The sequence below is a fragment of the Alligator sinensis genome, unplaced genomic scaffold (assembly GCF_000455745.1).
Source record: "Alligator sinensis unplaced genomic scaffold, ASM45574v1 scaffold489_1, whole genome shotgun sequence".
NCBI classification, from domain to species: Eukaryota; Metazoa; Chordata; order Crocodylia; family Alligatoridae; genus Alligator; species Alligator sinensis.
The window spans coordinates 2,427,811-2,444,019 of NW_005841901.1; the positions used below are offsets into that span (position 1 = coordinate 2,427,811).

General features: G+C 42.1%; 1 protein-coding gene across 1 annotated transcript in view; it reads left to right on the top strand.

The window, feature by feature from the left end:
* Nucleotides 1-16,209, top strand: part of LOC106721884 (maestro heat-like repeat-containing protein family member 1) — a 66,705-nt gene that overhangs the window by 40,059 nt on the left and 10,437 nt on the right. The window contains exons 19-29 of the mRNA XM_014517328.2: nt 1,186-1,275; nt 2,712-2,816; nt 5,261-5,396; nt 7,674-7,774; nt 10,700-10,849; nt 12,995-13,149; nt 13,922-14,072; nt 14,331-14,524; nt 15,220-15,357; nt 15,487-15,604; nt 16,050-16,190. Coding sequence (XP_014372814.2) covers nt 1,186-1,275; nt 2,712-2,816; nt 5,261-5,396; nt 7,674-7,774; nt 10,700-10,849; nt 12,995-13,149; nt 13,922-14,072; nt 14,331-14,524; nt 15,220-15,357; nt 15,487-15,604; nt 16,050-16,190 — 1,479 coding nt within the window. The remainder of the gene's footprint in view (nt 1-1,185; nt 1,276-2,711; nt 2,817-5,260; nt 5,397-7,673; nt 7,775-10,699; nt 10,850-12,994; nt 13,150-13,921; nt 14,073-14,330; nt 14,525-15,219; nt 15,358-15,486; nt 15,605-16,049; nt 16,191-16,209) is intronic.

Consider the following 16,209-nt stretch of genomic DNA (forward strand, 5'->3'; position numbering starts at 1 on the left):
CAGGAATCAATAGGGGATCTGGTACAGAAATTCAATAGACTAGTCTAACCTAAATGAATTAAATCTGATTCCTCATCAGTCCAGGCCCCCCTCAGTCCAGGATCTTTCATTTTTAAACTAATGTAAGTGCCCTGAACTGTTCTGTTATGGGTGTAGACCAGTTTTTGGTCACTTACACCAGTTTATGTGTAATATCTGTATGTGAAAGGAAATAATGGAAGCTCACAGCTCCAAAGATATCTGGGCATTGGACTCTTTGACTGAGAAATGTTTTCACACCATAACTAAAGAAGGTATTCCTTAACTCAGGAAGCTATATGGAAAAATAATATTGCCATACAGCTGATATCATTTAATTCCCTAAATTCTGATATGTGTCTCCTTTTGAGGTTTGTTTTTTGGTCAGGGCCACAGCCCAATGTTTATGTTGCAGTTTTCATGTTAAACGTCTGCCTGTATATCAGGTTTTTGTTGAAAACAGAAAACTTATTTTGTACCTGCTTCTTATCTGAAGTTTAAGGCATGTTTCTAGAAAGTAAGAGTACATTAATATACCTGTGTGTGAGAAATTGTTCTTCCTATTTATGGGATTGACAAGCTTTTCCTTTCCAGTGTTTCGGGTATTTATCTTAGCCCTTTTCTCAATATATCTGAGCAATTCACAGGCTTTCATGTATTTATCAGCATTCCTGTAGTGCAACTGGCCCTGTTTTACAGATGAGGATTTGAGGCACACAGAGATGAAGATTTACATCTACACTGAAATGCCTGACTTTAGGGTTCCCAGCCAACCAGCTATAGTATAAACCTGTATGCTTAACCCCCGAGCAGCAATGTTACAGTTCCCTATTCTTGACTTCTGGTTCTTCTGCTTCTTCCATCCTCTCTTTACTGCCTGTGAGTAGAGACAAGCCTGAAGGAAATACAAGGCATTTGTAGACCACCTCCTAGAAGGGCTCTGCTTCACAAATCAGAACCACAAAGTGGACATCTTTGGTGTGGTCTGTGAAGTAGGAAGGCCAGCTCAAGCAGCTTGAGCTGGCTGAGGTTGACTTCAAGGTAGACTCTAAATATCAATATAGATTCTTCCTTAGTGATGTGTCGTTTCTCTCTAAAGAAGGTGTTGAGGTGCCTATAGAATGCCAATGCGTATGACACTGATTCTTGCACTATCTTTGCTTTTAGTCCTTGTACAAGGAAACTATCAGTGCCTTGAGAGGAATGCTGGAGGGTCTGGTATTAGAATATCCCAGTGATGTCCAGAAGATTTTGGAGGTAAGAAGTGGAGAGTACAAGACTGAAAAAGAAGTTTACAGCAGAGGGTTTGAATCTCATGGTTCCTCTATGCCCTCAAAGTTCAAGTCTAAATTAAGACATTCTGGGGTTCTAGGCATATCACAAACTGCTGACCCTTCCTCTAGCCCTATGGCTGTGCCCCTGCACTTTGGCCATGTCCTTGTTCATCAAAGCCCCAGTCTACCAGGGGACAATGATATGTGTACTCTCAGCATCAACAACAGTGCCATGCACTTGAGATGTAAAAATGCCCTCTCAGTTAGGAATGGTAGTAAAGAGGCTCCTAGGTCTTTACCTTCAGCAGTTCAGGAATGAGTGATCTGGGCCCAACTGCACTCTTCTTCTTCCATGTAGAGACCTCTGCTGGATTTGTTTTGGCAGGATGGTTGTGTTATCTTAGCATTAGCACCCCATATGATGTAAAAGACAGTTCATACCTCTCAATGTTTCCTGCCGTCTGCAGGCTGAGGCAGGTGCTTCTATACTATTTATGCTCCGGCTACGTTTTCAAATAGCAATGGCTAGAAATTACTTTTTTAAAATGAAATCTGAGATTCTGCTGTCATCACATTTCTTCCAGAACTGGGACCCTAGTCATGTCATCTTGATTCAGTCTTCAATAAGCCTCACCATAGTCCCCATTGTCAGCGATTGTATATTAGAAGGGGCTTCATTTTATATAGAACTGCTTCTTCGTGGCACTGAAAAAAGTCTAATCAGGAAAAACTGTCACCCAAGGGGCTGAATTTCAGCATCTCCCTAGACTAGTAAGGGAAGAGATGGGAATCCTGCATGTTATCACTCTTGTTTGGAAGGATAAAATCAAACTTCACTTTGGACCTGCCAAAACCGGATCTTATTATTTTAGGTTCAAGAGGAGGGAATAAGTTGCCTTTGACACTGAAGATTGTTACACCTTCAGAGGAATTGTTTGAGAATAGATTCCTTAAAAACACAGGAGACAGCACAGAGGCAAAAAACCCATAGTCTTTACTCATATAAAGAGGAGTATTCTGAATAATATTCCAGTCTTAAAAAGCAGCAAATACCTCTGTATCTGATCTAATATCAGACAAAAGTTAGTATAAAATAAAGTAGTTTCCTGGGTGGAGCACTTGCCTGAGACTGAAGAGACCTGGGGTTCAAGCCCTGATTCTACCTCTGGCCTATTGGGTGATCTTGGGCAAGTTGTTTTTTCTCCCTGGGCCTGAATTTTCCACTCTGTAAAATGGCAATAATGAGGCTGGCTTCCCATGTGAAATGCTGCATGCATTCTAAAGGTGAGAAGTGCTAGGTGAGAGAGATGCATTGCTGTTAGTGGCATTACCCTCATTTACACCCACTGAGGATTGTGCCCACTATATTTTCACTGGGGTTTATTTGGTGAACAGCGGTCTCCTTTGTTTTCCCCTTAGTACATAGAGCCCTGGCTATCCTCCAGAAAGGATCATGAGCGGGAACGGGCAATGTGGTGCAGCGCCCGGCTCCTGAGGTGTGTCGCCAAGCTTCCTAATTTTGATGTGAGTAACCTTCACCTCTGCTGACCCAACTCCATAGATCCTGGCCCAGAAAAACAACCTACTACTTGCAAAAAAGCAAGCAAAATGTAGGAACTCATATTACATCCATTGGGGTTAATAGGAGTTTAGCCATTCATTCATTTCAACAGAGATCACATTTGTCTGACAAACAAACTTGAAATCTTTATTGGCATTGGCTGCCTAAATTTCTCCTTTGAAAAGTTATTCCCTTAAATCCCTTTCCCAGTGTGATGTCATTGCAAAGTCAACGCAAATAGCACAAGTTTTTCAAAGCTTCACTGGGCAAGAAAAACAATTCTTTCTTCCTGAAGTGTTGTGCTGACCCTTTGCATCTTGCAGTAATATTTACTTTACGACTGAATCCCTTACAAAATTGTTTGTTGCTGTGCATAATTTTCCACAATGTGTTCATATGCTGTAAGTAAGCTGAATGAATCCATAACTAAAGGGAGTTCTCTCTGATTATGAAAGCTTTGAGATAAAAGTAAAACTGTAAGTATCATTGAATTAAATAAAACAGTATAGTAATAGCAAATGCTTAAGAGACAGAACATTTTTAGATGAGTTTCTGCACACAACTTTAAAGGTGGCTCTAAATCTGCATTCATCTCTGTGAATCCACCAAAACACACTTTGCATTAAGAAGACATCTGGGGTGCTTATACACGTACTTGGGGGTGGGGACGTTTTAATTGCAGTGGTTCCCCAATAGCCGCTCTAATTAAAATGGCTCACTGTCACATGTATTAAGCCCCCAGCATTTTAAAATGGCCGTCGGGGCACTTTAAAGCACCCCCACAGCCGTTTTAAAACACAGGGGGTTTAATACATGTGACGGTGAGGCAAAACTGGAACATTCCAATGACAGCCCTTCTCTAGTTTTCCAACCCAAAACCTCACCTAATTTTGCATGTGTACAAAAAATGCTGCAAAGTTGGGGTCTGAGCTTTCTCAGAATTTAAAGGGTGCTGGTCTTTGGTTGTAACCAATAATCTTTAAATACTTCCAACTAGGGCTGTGTAAATAATTGATTTTTTGTTGTTGCTGTGTAGCCTAACATAAAATCAAAAGAATCTTATCAGGCAAAACTGAATCACAAAATTTAAAGTTTTTCATTCTTTTTGCTGAAATGCAAAAAAAATAGTTTGTTTTGCTTGATATGAGGCCAACTCCTATTCCGCCTATCATTTTTGTCATCTCATAGCTGTGTGACCCAGCATCTAGAAACAGGTTTCATATACCATTTTACCTTGTCCAGTGTATGCAAATTAGCTCCTGGTCACATAGAACTGCACTAAGTACATAGAATTGTACTAAGGCACAATTTTCAATTGTAGTCAATAAGAACAATTTTCAAAACTAGCGGACCTGGTGTAGCCTGGCTAATTCTCTTGGTCTGCACCAGATGTAGAAAAGGGACTTTAAACAGCCATAGATGGATACCTGGAAACTCCTCTGGTGTGAACAAATTAATGAGGGGTGTAAGGCTCTTTATGGCGACCTGTAAACTGCTCTCTCCGATTCCTACTGTGTACCTCAGCAGGGATATCCAACTTCTGAATGGCGGGGGGGGGCTACATGCCATGTGGACAGCTTGGTATTCATGCTTTCTCTTCTTCCTCCCCATCTCCCTGCACAGGGCACCTCCCCTACCCAAAGACTCCAGAGCTCCCCCCTTGTCTGCTGCAAACACAGGATGGGTCCCTTGGCTGTGAGCAGTGTAATCTTCCTCCTGGCTGCACACACAGCATGGGTAATCTGGCCCCTCTTGCTTGCAGGCAGCCCAGCTCTCCTCCTGCTGTGCACACAGTGCCCTCCTGCACCCCACACCACCCCTCCGAAACAGGAGCAGGAACCAGATATCAGAGGAAGGAGTGGGAGACTGGATATCTGGCTGCCACAGCAGAGCCTGGGCTTTATGTTAACTCCTCACAAGCCACCAGTTGGACACCTCTGCTCCACAACATAAATTGTTAGTTGGGGTTCGCTGCTCCAGTAACTCCCAGAGGTGAAAGAGTCCAAAGTCTGTTATTAATTTCCCAGCTATACTCATAGTGGGCATGTACACACTACCTTTGCATAAAGAGTAATGGCAAAGGGCAGAGCAGAAGAGAATAGACCTATAACTGTGTGGATGAAGAACCCTTCATATAATATGACCTGCTTCACTGTTGGAGTCATTTGGCTTATTTTAAATTTTGTGACCATTTGAACCTGAGGCTTTGAAAATACTCAGGTTTTCAATGGAATAACAGCTTCCAATCTGTGTGTGTGTGTGTGTGTGTGTGTGTGGCAGTCCATCTCCATACCCTCACTGTGGGCATGCTAAAAGCTGCAAGGTGCCAGTGTGCACACAGTGGCTTGCACACATGCACCCTCATCATATTATATATGATTAATTGGCTTCTTCTCTTTCTAATTAGGCATCAATTGAATTCAGCAGATTAGGCCGTTTGGTTAGACTGCTGGCACTTCGATGCCATGACCCAGTGGACAACATCTGCTTCTTGGCAGCCCGAGCTGTATACAACTTGTATTGTATCCTGCTGGTTAAAAAACGTCAGTAGACCTCAGTTCTCTCCATAACACCAGGAAGTGACAGCTTCTTGGGTTAACCTATGTGCTTTGTTGTTAATAATTGTTATTATTTATGATTTTTGTGGTAACCTTTATATGTAGTTATAGACCACAGCCCCATTGTCCTAGGGTACTAGACACTATACAAGCACAGAACAAAGGACACTTTCTGGCCAAAGAGCTTACAGTGTAAGTCAAGAGCTACAGAGAAAGGAGTGCAAAGAAAAACTAAGACAATATTAAATAGCATGGTAGGCAGGAGTATCACTGCAACCACTATCCACTTTTTTGCTGGCCTCTCAGCACAAAAGGGTTTTAAGGAAGGGTTTGAGGTACCTCTGCAGCTATTATTTACAGAGGTACATCTGTAGCTGCTCCTAGGCATGAGGGGCAACACCTAATTTAGTGCAAAAGTGCATTTTGGAAAGCCCAAAAAGTGTTTCATGGAGGCTGTCACAGCAGGCTGATGGAGGAATGAGACAGATGTGAAGCAGACAGGTAGACCTGTGGGTTATCAGCCTGATCCTAGGAGGGGAAATGCTACAGATCAGGAAGGTCTCCAAAGGAGAAGGCAGCTGCAGTATCAGCGTCAGATGTAGGGACCCTGAGCTCTGTAAGAGCCAGCACCTGGAGGGAGTACAGTATGAAGGAATTGTAGATACTTTTATAGGGACAACAGGAGAAGAAAAGAGAGAATGAGTAGGAAGAGTGGCAGGAGAGGGGTAGAGGTAGGGAGAGATGGTCAAGGTTGGGGCAAATGTCACCAAATATGAGGAGATGTCAGAGGAAGAGGTAAATATGAGATCTAGATTTGTGATGATGGGAAGATGGAGAAAATGGGATGGAGAGGTGAGGAGGAGCAGACTGAGCTGGTGGTAAGTGTATACACAGGGAGGGAAACAAGGGCAGGGGATTGGAACAGGGGAAGGGAGAAGAAAAAAGAAGAAGAGATGTTATGACACAGAAGAGCAGCCTGTTGACATCTGTGGATGAGTGGCAGATCAACAAGATTATCAACAAAATTTACATATACTGTGAAAATATTTTGCAGCTCTCCGTTGGGTACCTGAAGTGGGAAGGGGAAGAAATAATGATTGAACATTTAATTGTTATATAAATACCATAAATGAGAAGACTAAGGGAGGGTATGAGATTTATGTCATCAATAGCTTCTATTTGATGTCCCAGTATGATATGTATTTATACTATATCCTAGTACTGCAAAATCCAGAAGGTAGTGAAACAGACCATTTTCACTATTGAGGCTCAGTGTAAGGTCATGTCTTTATTGCTTTATTTCCTGTATAGACAAAAAGAAGAAGACGTGGTTCCCTGTCCAAATAAGCTTATCAGTTCTTGATTAGAGCTTCTGGGCTTGGGAGTTTTATGGAAATAAACGCATGTTTCTCACAGAAAGAGAGAGGGAGGAGCAAACAGAGTCAGCAGGAGACAGGAAAATAAAGTCTAGCACATATAGTAGTTTATAAAATGTCTAGCACTAAGGCAGTGTTTGAAAAAGAGAAGTACATGTCACCCTGGGAGAGGAAAAGAGTAGCTAAGGGAAAAGGCAAAGACAGGCCTCTCAATTATTCTACAGAATTTCATCTTTTTTTTCAAAACAAAAAAAAGCAAATCTCTGGCTTTATGACATCAATACAAACACTTGACCACAAGAAACAAGTATTATCAGTGCAGAGATACACATTTGATCTTGCAAAGGCCCTGAAGCAACAACTCTGAGCTATGAACTGTACCATGCATTTCAGGGCGTACCATTTGGATGCTAATAATGGTACTTTAAGTGGTATAACCCAGTAAATGTTTCAGTACACTTCTACATGTGCCAGGAGAGCAAGTATACTTTAAAAATCTCCGCAAGCAAAATGCTCTGAGTGACTGCTCTGGTTGGGGAAGTCTTTCCATATATTTCCTCTGAAGGGTATCATGATTGGTTTAATTCTTCTGAATTAGAATGGGGCAATCTCAGTTTTCCAAGATTTGGGAAAGAATCTTGAAGTAGCAGCAGCTCAGAATGAAGCCAGTTTTCAAAGACTCTTATGAGTTCAGTGAATAGTATTGATAGACTGTATAAGAAAACAGAGCTTGTGCCATATTCACGACACACCATTATACTAGATTGTGAACCTAAAACTTAATTTAAAGAGCGACTATAGTTCAGAGATTGCAACAAGGAGAGAAAGGAACAGGTCACTCACTTGTAAAATGAAAACTTGTACAAATACATGTTTCTTGTTTCAGAGCTTGACAAGGGACATACAGCAGAAAAGTTATATGCATACAAAAATCTTGGTACCTACAGTCCCTCTGTATTCTATAACAACACCTCTCAGATTGCTAAGGTAATTCGTAGATACCACTGAACAAACAAAATGTTGTTGCATCTGAGTACTGTAGAGTTGTTGTTGATCACAGTTCTGTAGTGAAGGATGCACCTCGATATTGTTATAAACCCTAATTTAATATGAACTTAACTTTGGCTAGGAAAATGTACTGGTTAACATCATTTCACATTTGCAGTAAAGACCATGGAGCTTTTTTTGCATATTTGGCTAAGTCTTCTTCCAACCGGCTCAAGTTAAAAATTTGCCTGATTTTAGAACTTCATAAAGCTGTGACAAGCATTATGGGAGTGGCTATTTGAAAATTTCCCACTGGTATTGTTAACTGACTGAAAAAATAGGTTTTCCAGTAAAAAAAATTCCTAAAACAAAAGCTTTATTTGGCTACAAACCAAAATAGTGTTGGTTTGGAAATACCCTGTGGGATTGTAGTTTGATTTCTTCATGCCCCATTCTTCTTCATGGACCAAGATACCCCCTCTTGGACTAAATCTCCCCCGAGACATAAAACAATTAAATCATAATCATGCGTAGTACAGAGTCAGAACAAGGTGAAGCTTTGGTTGATCCCGAAAGATATCATCCAGCCACATATCCCAGTCCAAAAGCAGTCTAGAGGTAGGAGTCTCCTAAATAATAGCTCTTATGCATGAAGCTATGGCAAGACAGGTGGATGCTAAGACAAAGCATTTGATAGAGTACCACTAAACAGAGAAATCTTCTGATTCAGAAATATCAAAACCTGTCATTTAACTGAAAATATTAAAATCAGATGTTCCAAAATTTCAAAATTAGATTTTTTGGCTGAGAACTTTCATATTTGGGACAAAAATTTTCAGTGGGTTTTTTTGTATAGTTTTGATTAGTTGAATTTTTCCAAGGAAAAATTTCAGCAAGTTTTAATGATATGTTCCATTTTCAGATTCTTATGACTTTATACAGAAAAAAATACTTTAAACCAGCAAAAAACAACCTTTTAAAGCAGCCAGCCAGAAAAACCTGGCTGGCCACTCCTGCTGCTTCTCTTCAGCTCCCAGTCATGGCATGGGCAAAGATCTGGCCCTTCCACAATGTTGGCAAGGCTCCCCAGTGCTGCAGCACTGCCAAAGCCCCTTGGCTTCACAGATGTGGCCTGTGGGCTGTAAGTTGTTGACCCTTGCTTTAAACTAAAAAAAAAAATAAAAAAAAGTTTGAATCTGTTCAGAATAAGGATCAAAAGGAAAGATGATTTTGTGGTTTATGGCACTGGCGTGGAACCCCAGAGACAATAGCGAGGTCTGTCATAGCATTCTGATCATGGCCAAGTCCCTTGGCAATCACTGTGGGTGCCGCTACACATGCAGTTAAGGTGGCCAAACTGCTCCCGGGCACAGTGTCTATATGCGCTCCTAGGACAACAGCACTTTGAGCTGGGGCAAAGCATGCCCAGACTGGCAGGGAGCACAGGAGGTCAGCCCTGGGCTCTGAGTGGCAGTGTCAGGCGGCAGAGGGGCTGGCTGGGGCACAAGGGTTCAGAACCTGCGAAGCCATGTGGCTAGGTGGCAGGGAGGAGTGTGGTCCTGCCCAGTCACTGTCTACGTGTGTGTTTCAGCACAGTTAAGTACTCTGCTGTAAGATAGTACTGTCCCTGCCAGTACTATCCTATGGTGGAGTTTATTCATTTACTGCACCCTAATACCAGTGAACATGCAGACTGTGACACTTTAGTGTGGATCTAATTAGTCACTCCACAATAAAACTCCCATGTAGATGCATCCTGTGTCACTCAGTTGCAAACTGGGAATAGTACCTCCCTACCTCACAGAAGTGTGAGAATGCATTATTTAGCATTTGCGGGTACTGTGGGAATTAGGGCTAGGTCTTTGAAGGTTTAGAGTGAGTTTATTAAAATTGTTTTGCAGAGTATATAAGTTATTTTTTTTATAGAGGTGATTCCCATTGGCATTTAATTCAATCTAACTTTTAGAGGGTTCTGTAACAAAGGAAAGAAACGTTTGATTTTAATATTTCATACTGTATATTCCAGGAGTGCTCAACCTCTGGCTTGCCCATGGTGTCATGGCATCTGGCCCATGGGGCTCCCTGTGGGTCCAGAGATTTGGCAGCAGGGGAACAGCGGCACCACTCCGTCGCTGCCAAATCTCTGGACCCACAGGGAACCCCATTCCCCTGTGCTGGACCTGACACCCAATCCCAGCAGACAGGGCCAGGTGGGGGCATTGTCAGGCCCCAGGACCCAGTCTTGGAGGGGCAGGGGGGCTGGAAGGGGGTGGTGCTACAGCTCTGGGACCCAATCTTGGTGTGCAGGGAGGGGGAGGGAGCAGTGCCAGGCCCCCAGGGCCTGATTTTGCCCACAGATGGGCCCCACACCATATGTCTGGCTCACAAGGCCAAAAGATCGAGGACCACCCATTAAAAATCTAGTATGTATATTAATTTAAATTAGCGTAGAAAGATGCTCTTACAGAACCTGCCTGTGCCTTGGTAGATGCGTACATTATAATTGGTATGGTTACAGGACACGAAGCAATAGGAAGGATGCTGGAAGCTCTATGAGGCTTCTAAGTAGAGCAGGTTGAAACTAGGGAACTAGGAATACAGAAAACGTGAGCTGTATTGAAGATGTGTTCCTTTCCTATGCCTCTTGATAAAGAAAGGACTTAAAATATAACCAATTCTTGTACGCTTTAGATTAAAGCTGTTACTTAATGCAACTGAACGAAGAATTTTCAGTTATAAAAATCAAAGTACTTTAAGGGATAATAGATATTCACCCATCCTCAGAATGAATACAATTTCTTTGTTCTCTGCTTCCCTACCTTTCCAATACTGAATTGTCTCCAGGTTTTGTTCAAATTGATAATATGCGTTTAGATGACAGCAGGTATTCTGCCCCCATGACATGGTCTTTTGTATTCTCTTTAGGCCTTTGCAGAATATTTTACCCCTCGTCAGTTAACAAATCTGGTTCTGACAGCACTTGATGGTTTGACAGATCCCAGGGAAAAAATATCTCGGGCAGCTGGAGAACTGCTGAGTGCAATTTTGGATGAGCGTGGAGCTGATTTGGAGAAGGTAAGAGGTACTTAAAAGGGGTGCTTTTATAACTGAAACAAAAGATGATTTTGCTGAAATGGTAAATTGCCATAATCCCACAGTGCAAGAAGCAAGGATTTTTGTGAGTGATATATTTTCCTGAACCAACTGTATAGTTGAGTAGGACACAGACAAGCTTTTAAGTGCTACTGCACCTTTCTTCAGGTGTCTGAAGGGAAAAACCCCAAACAAACCAGAGCTAAATAGCAGGTAGAGCAAAAGCTTGTATGAAACTCCTTGTGTAAATAAAAGCAGGTTATAAGAGACATTATTAGGTAGCTAACAGGTAATTCCAATGTGCTTTTTTAGGAAAGCTGCAAAATAATTCTTCACTCTGAGTGAAGAAAAAGATGTGACCAGATCACAGGGCAGATGTGGTTTTCTCCAAGATGTTGCCTTTCCCTCATATTCCAGTTAAAATTGTAGATTAAGGTGCCTTATTATGGAACTGGAATAATGACTCCATAGCTGAATGGTTTTCATTATAGATGCAGTTCTGAAATCTTCATAACTTTTTTGGGGAAAAAAATTGTTTGCAATTTTTTGAGCTTATGCCTGAGTCAGTTTGGCTTATTTATTACTTCTCAACAGAACAAAGGCACCAGACCATTTTTATTCAGACTAGATGAAAAATAGTGGGGTTGAAAGTGTGGAACTCTGGGAATTCTGTCTCAGTCTTTACAAATATTCTAAACACTTGGGGAAAGGCTTGCAGGCATTTATAAACCATAAGAGATTATCCTTAGAGGTTGAAAGTTCACTGAAGTGATATAGTTGGATACGAAGTAGGAGAATCCCCTTTACCCATCTCATTTTGATAATCTCTCATTACAAAACAAATGACTCCAGTTTAACATCCTTTTCCATGAAATTCAGCATAGCAGCAAATTTCCTGAGGTAGCCTGAAGCCTGTAGACAAAAAGGGAGGAAAAAACAGTTTTCCCTCTCCACTTGTAACAAGTTGCCTGATTTTTGTTGCTCTTGAAATGCATGCTTAAAGCCCTAGATAGCTCCATCTAAGTGTGAACTGTGCAGAAGTTTCAGGAAGCTTAGATTGGTCTAAACATTCCCAACTCTACCTCTGAGGTAGTCTAACTTAAATTGGGTTGGCCATTTTTGGACTGAACTTCTGTATAGTTCCCAGCACAGCCCCAGGGATGGAAAAGACCAGTTGCTGGCCCCAGCCCAGGGGTTGCATTTTTCCTACCCCTTCCCAGGCACCAGACTATTTTTAGTCATACCCCACCTCGCCCTACCCACAGATGGACAACCCCCGTAGCCCGCCAAACCTCCCTTCCTGCAAGCCACTACCAGTGCCACTTGTGTCAGCCTTTACCAATGCTGGGAGCCGAAAAGGTAAGTTGGGGTGGGGGGAGGGTTGGAAGGGATGGGGAAGTAGGTTCGTAGGGGAAGGGGGTGCTGTTTGTCTGGGAATGAGGGGGGTTGAAGGGCTAAAAATAGTCCCTGGTCCCAAGGGCTGGGAGAGAGCCCCCATTTCCCTATGCCGTCCATGGACCCCGCAAGACCCCTGAATCCACCAAACCATCCCAGCCCCCCACCAAAGATCCCACCTGCCCCCCTCCCCCCCTGTCCCCACCCCGATACCCTTGCAGACACCACATGTCCCCTTATCCCCACGCAGACCCTGCTAGCCTCCCTGATCCCTTCTGATCCTATCTCCCCCACAGGCTCCACCTTCCCCCTAATCTAGCCTCCCCATAACCTCCCCAAATGTCTGTACACAGCCACTGTGTTCTCTTCCATCAAGGCTTTATATTTCTTATCTGTTGCTTTCCCTTAACCTGAAATAAGGTCTACGACTGAGATATGTTTGATATCCATATAAGAGGTATAACTCTGTGCATATGGAGAGAGGGGAGGATTCGGTGTCCTGCATCTATTATTTCTCTGGGAGTCCCTTGCTGGCCTGAAATTGACCTGGTTTTGTGCTCCTTGAGAGAGGAAAATTCATCCGGTTTCTGACTGATTCTTACTGTGACACTGAGATTTAAAATTTGCCTTTTGTTGCCATTATGGGGAAGCAGAAGAATTTCTCCCTAAGCCCAACATTTAACTTCAAACAGCCACTGTGAGATAAAGTCTTTGACTGTGTTTTTCTTACAGGTGGATGACACTTTGACTGGCATTTACAAGCGCCTCTGTCTCATTCAGGAGCCCAACACTCGGCAGGAAATGTTGAGGGCAGTGTGTTTCTTGGCTGGAAACAACACCAAGAAAGTGGTGCCTATCCTACTGGCCCACTCACTCCCCTGGGACAGGTACAAAGCTGGTAGTACCTTCACTGCTCAGATTTCTAACTGTATGTTCCTTTAGTCTCTTTGTCCCCAGGTTGTCTTATGCTCATTTTTCTTTGTACTTCCTCTTGTGATAGGCTGCAATTAGAGCTACGTGAAACATAGGATATGATTTTCATTTTTTTTTAAATCATCCAGCATTTAGCAAAATTTGAAATTTTAGTAAAAAAAAGATCAAATATGAATTATTTTGCTAGCTCTCATCGCAATAGATTCATCAATATATTATGAATTCTAATGTGCGGTAACTGCTGATGTTTGTATGGAAATGCTGCAACTGATGTTATCATCAGTAATGGAACTAAACCAATTTTATGGTACAGTAACAAAGAGCGGTGACATGGAACCTTTGTTACCTCTGTTTATTTGGTGAGGAACCCTTCTTTACTAGTCTTGGGTTTCCCCCTCTCTCTTTAAAGAAATAAGTTCAGTATGTTCTAATATCTCTGGTATCTGGCAGGGGGCATTACACTGCCAGGGAGATAGCACATTTAGTGATGCAAGCTCAGAAATAAATATCGGTAGCCTTGGGTCCTTTACATAACCCTGTTGGTGTTCCATTCTTTGACCTTGAGCAAGTCACTGCAAATCTCTATGCCTTGATTACTTCAGCTATAGAATTATGTTTACCCACAGGATCGTGCATGAGTGTTGTGTCACTGCAGCACTTTGAGATCCTTTAATGGAAGTTGTTAGACGTACAGGCCACTGGTTTATTGTACTTCTTCATTCATAGCAACACAACTGCACTATGGAGGGTCCTGGGCACCAGAAGAGAGACCACTCTCTGTGTTCTTCAGCTGCTAATACAAATCTTGGAGGAGAAGCCAGTCCAAAAAGATAACAGCAGTATCTCTGATGATGAGACCTCTCTTCAAGCTGTTGCTGTAAGTAGTATGGTTAGCTACTTTCCATTGACAGTGAATGGTAGAACTGAGGACTCTGTGTAGGGAAGGAAGGAAAAATGGAGACACTCCTTATTCTGACTGAGGCCTAATTATAGGTTATGCTAGCCTTACCTTTCCCTGAGGCCCTGAAAAACTAGATACACTTCCTTTCTGAGCCTTTCAGAGAGGCAATTAGGCACCCTCTGTATTTCATTCTGGAAAAAGAAATGTAACAGGGTTATATTTTACTCTCTCTAGGTAACCTGTGCTCTGTGTGAGATGCTCTCAGTCCCTGGTTGCAGAGATGCAGTGCAAGAACTCTATCCCCGCCTCTTATTGGCAATGCTTGGTCATGTCCAGAAAGTCATAGAGCAGAATCCACTAGAGAACATGGTAGTCTACAGGAAGGAGTGTGGCCAAGAGAACAGGCCCAAGGCATTTGATCCTACCAGGTAAGCACTAAAAAGTCAAGGTTCTCTTTATCTATGTTCTAATGAGCATGGGGAAATCCCTGTGTAGTTTATGATATCTTTGTTGTCATGCAGACATCAGCACTTGCTCAAAAGAGTACAAGGTTTGTATCCATTTAAAAAGAATGGAAAAAATGGATATATACAGAAACTAAATGAGACACATGAGCAGTGACGATAAGAACTATTTCTCACTCAGTCCCTTTCTCATTACTTTTATATTTCTACCTGGTTTTGATAAACAAGTTCCTCTTCCTACTTCTGATCTCTGCATTCCCCTTGTGTTACTACTCCACAGGATGCTGAAGATTGCAGTAAATTATGTGGATTATTTGAGACTTTGGGTTTCTATTGCCTTGCATAGCTACTAGAAGCAGACTGATGTCACTCAGTGGGTGTGTCTACACATTCATTAATGCACCATTACTGCTGCACATTAAGTTTAGTACCTCTAATATGAGGTACTAACTAAGTGCATAGTAGCTGGTGCTACTGTGCAGCAATAATGGTGCCCGGTCTTTTGCAATGTTTAATGAGCAGTAGACTAATTCTACTATGCATTAGTGCATTAGCATAGCTCTTGCTGTGACATGTTAATGCGCAGTAGAATTAGTTTCCTGCACATTAAGTATCTCATGTAGACATGCCCAGTAATGCTAGATTTATTTTGAATCTAGCTGTGCTCTGGAGGCTATGAAGACCTTGCTCTCAGGTGCTGGTTATTTTGAGGTGTTGGCCTATATGGAGGAACACAGAGGCTGGGACCTACTCTCCAGTCCCTGTGACTACTACTGTGGAATAATAGAGATCACAAGGTAAGCAACAAAATCTATGTTATCATCTGGCATGAAGTTCTTCCTAGATTGGGGTCCTTTCCCCAGAGACTTGCGATGCAGCTCATTTTCCCCTTGTTAACCTATGGATTTGCATATGTCCTGTTGCAGTGCCATGGTGAAGCATTCCAGACCCCTTCAGCTGCATAGAATTTTTAAAAAACTGATCCCACTACTCAACAGTGAAAATGAGCATGATAAGGTTATGTCCAGGGCCTTCTATGCACAGGTAAAACTCTTTTCACTGACTTCATGCTTATACCAAAGGTGAAGGGGGTAAAAGCTGTAGAAGGATTCAACAGCAAGGATTATGGGCATGAAGAGGATTCTGTTTCACCAAGGTCGTATTAAATTTCACCTGCAGTTTTCATTTTCCAGTTACCAAGAGCCATTTCTATTAAATGACACCTGAAACAGTGAGAATCACCACTATTTCCATTTCACTAGGCAAGATTTTCTTTTAAGTGTCAGCATGAATCTAATCTCAGAACCAAATGTTTAAGCCAGAGTTCAAACTGGCTGGTTTAAATCTCTGTGGGAGGTATGGACTTTCTATACCTGCAAGAGTTTATTTCCCATAAAAAGGAAATTTAGTTGTGATTATATATGTCCAGAGAATAAAATGAGAAAGGCTGTTATTAACTGCTGATGTCTTTGTTTTGTTTTTCTTGTAGCTTCTCTGGCACCGTTCTGTGGCCCAGAGTCAAGAACTCGACATTTTAGCCCCACTGAAAAAATGGACCCAAGAGACAAATCCTATCATCAAGCTGCTGGGACTCAGAGGAATTAGTAATTTAGCTCTCCACCCAGGGAAGGTGAGAGACAGTTTATTCG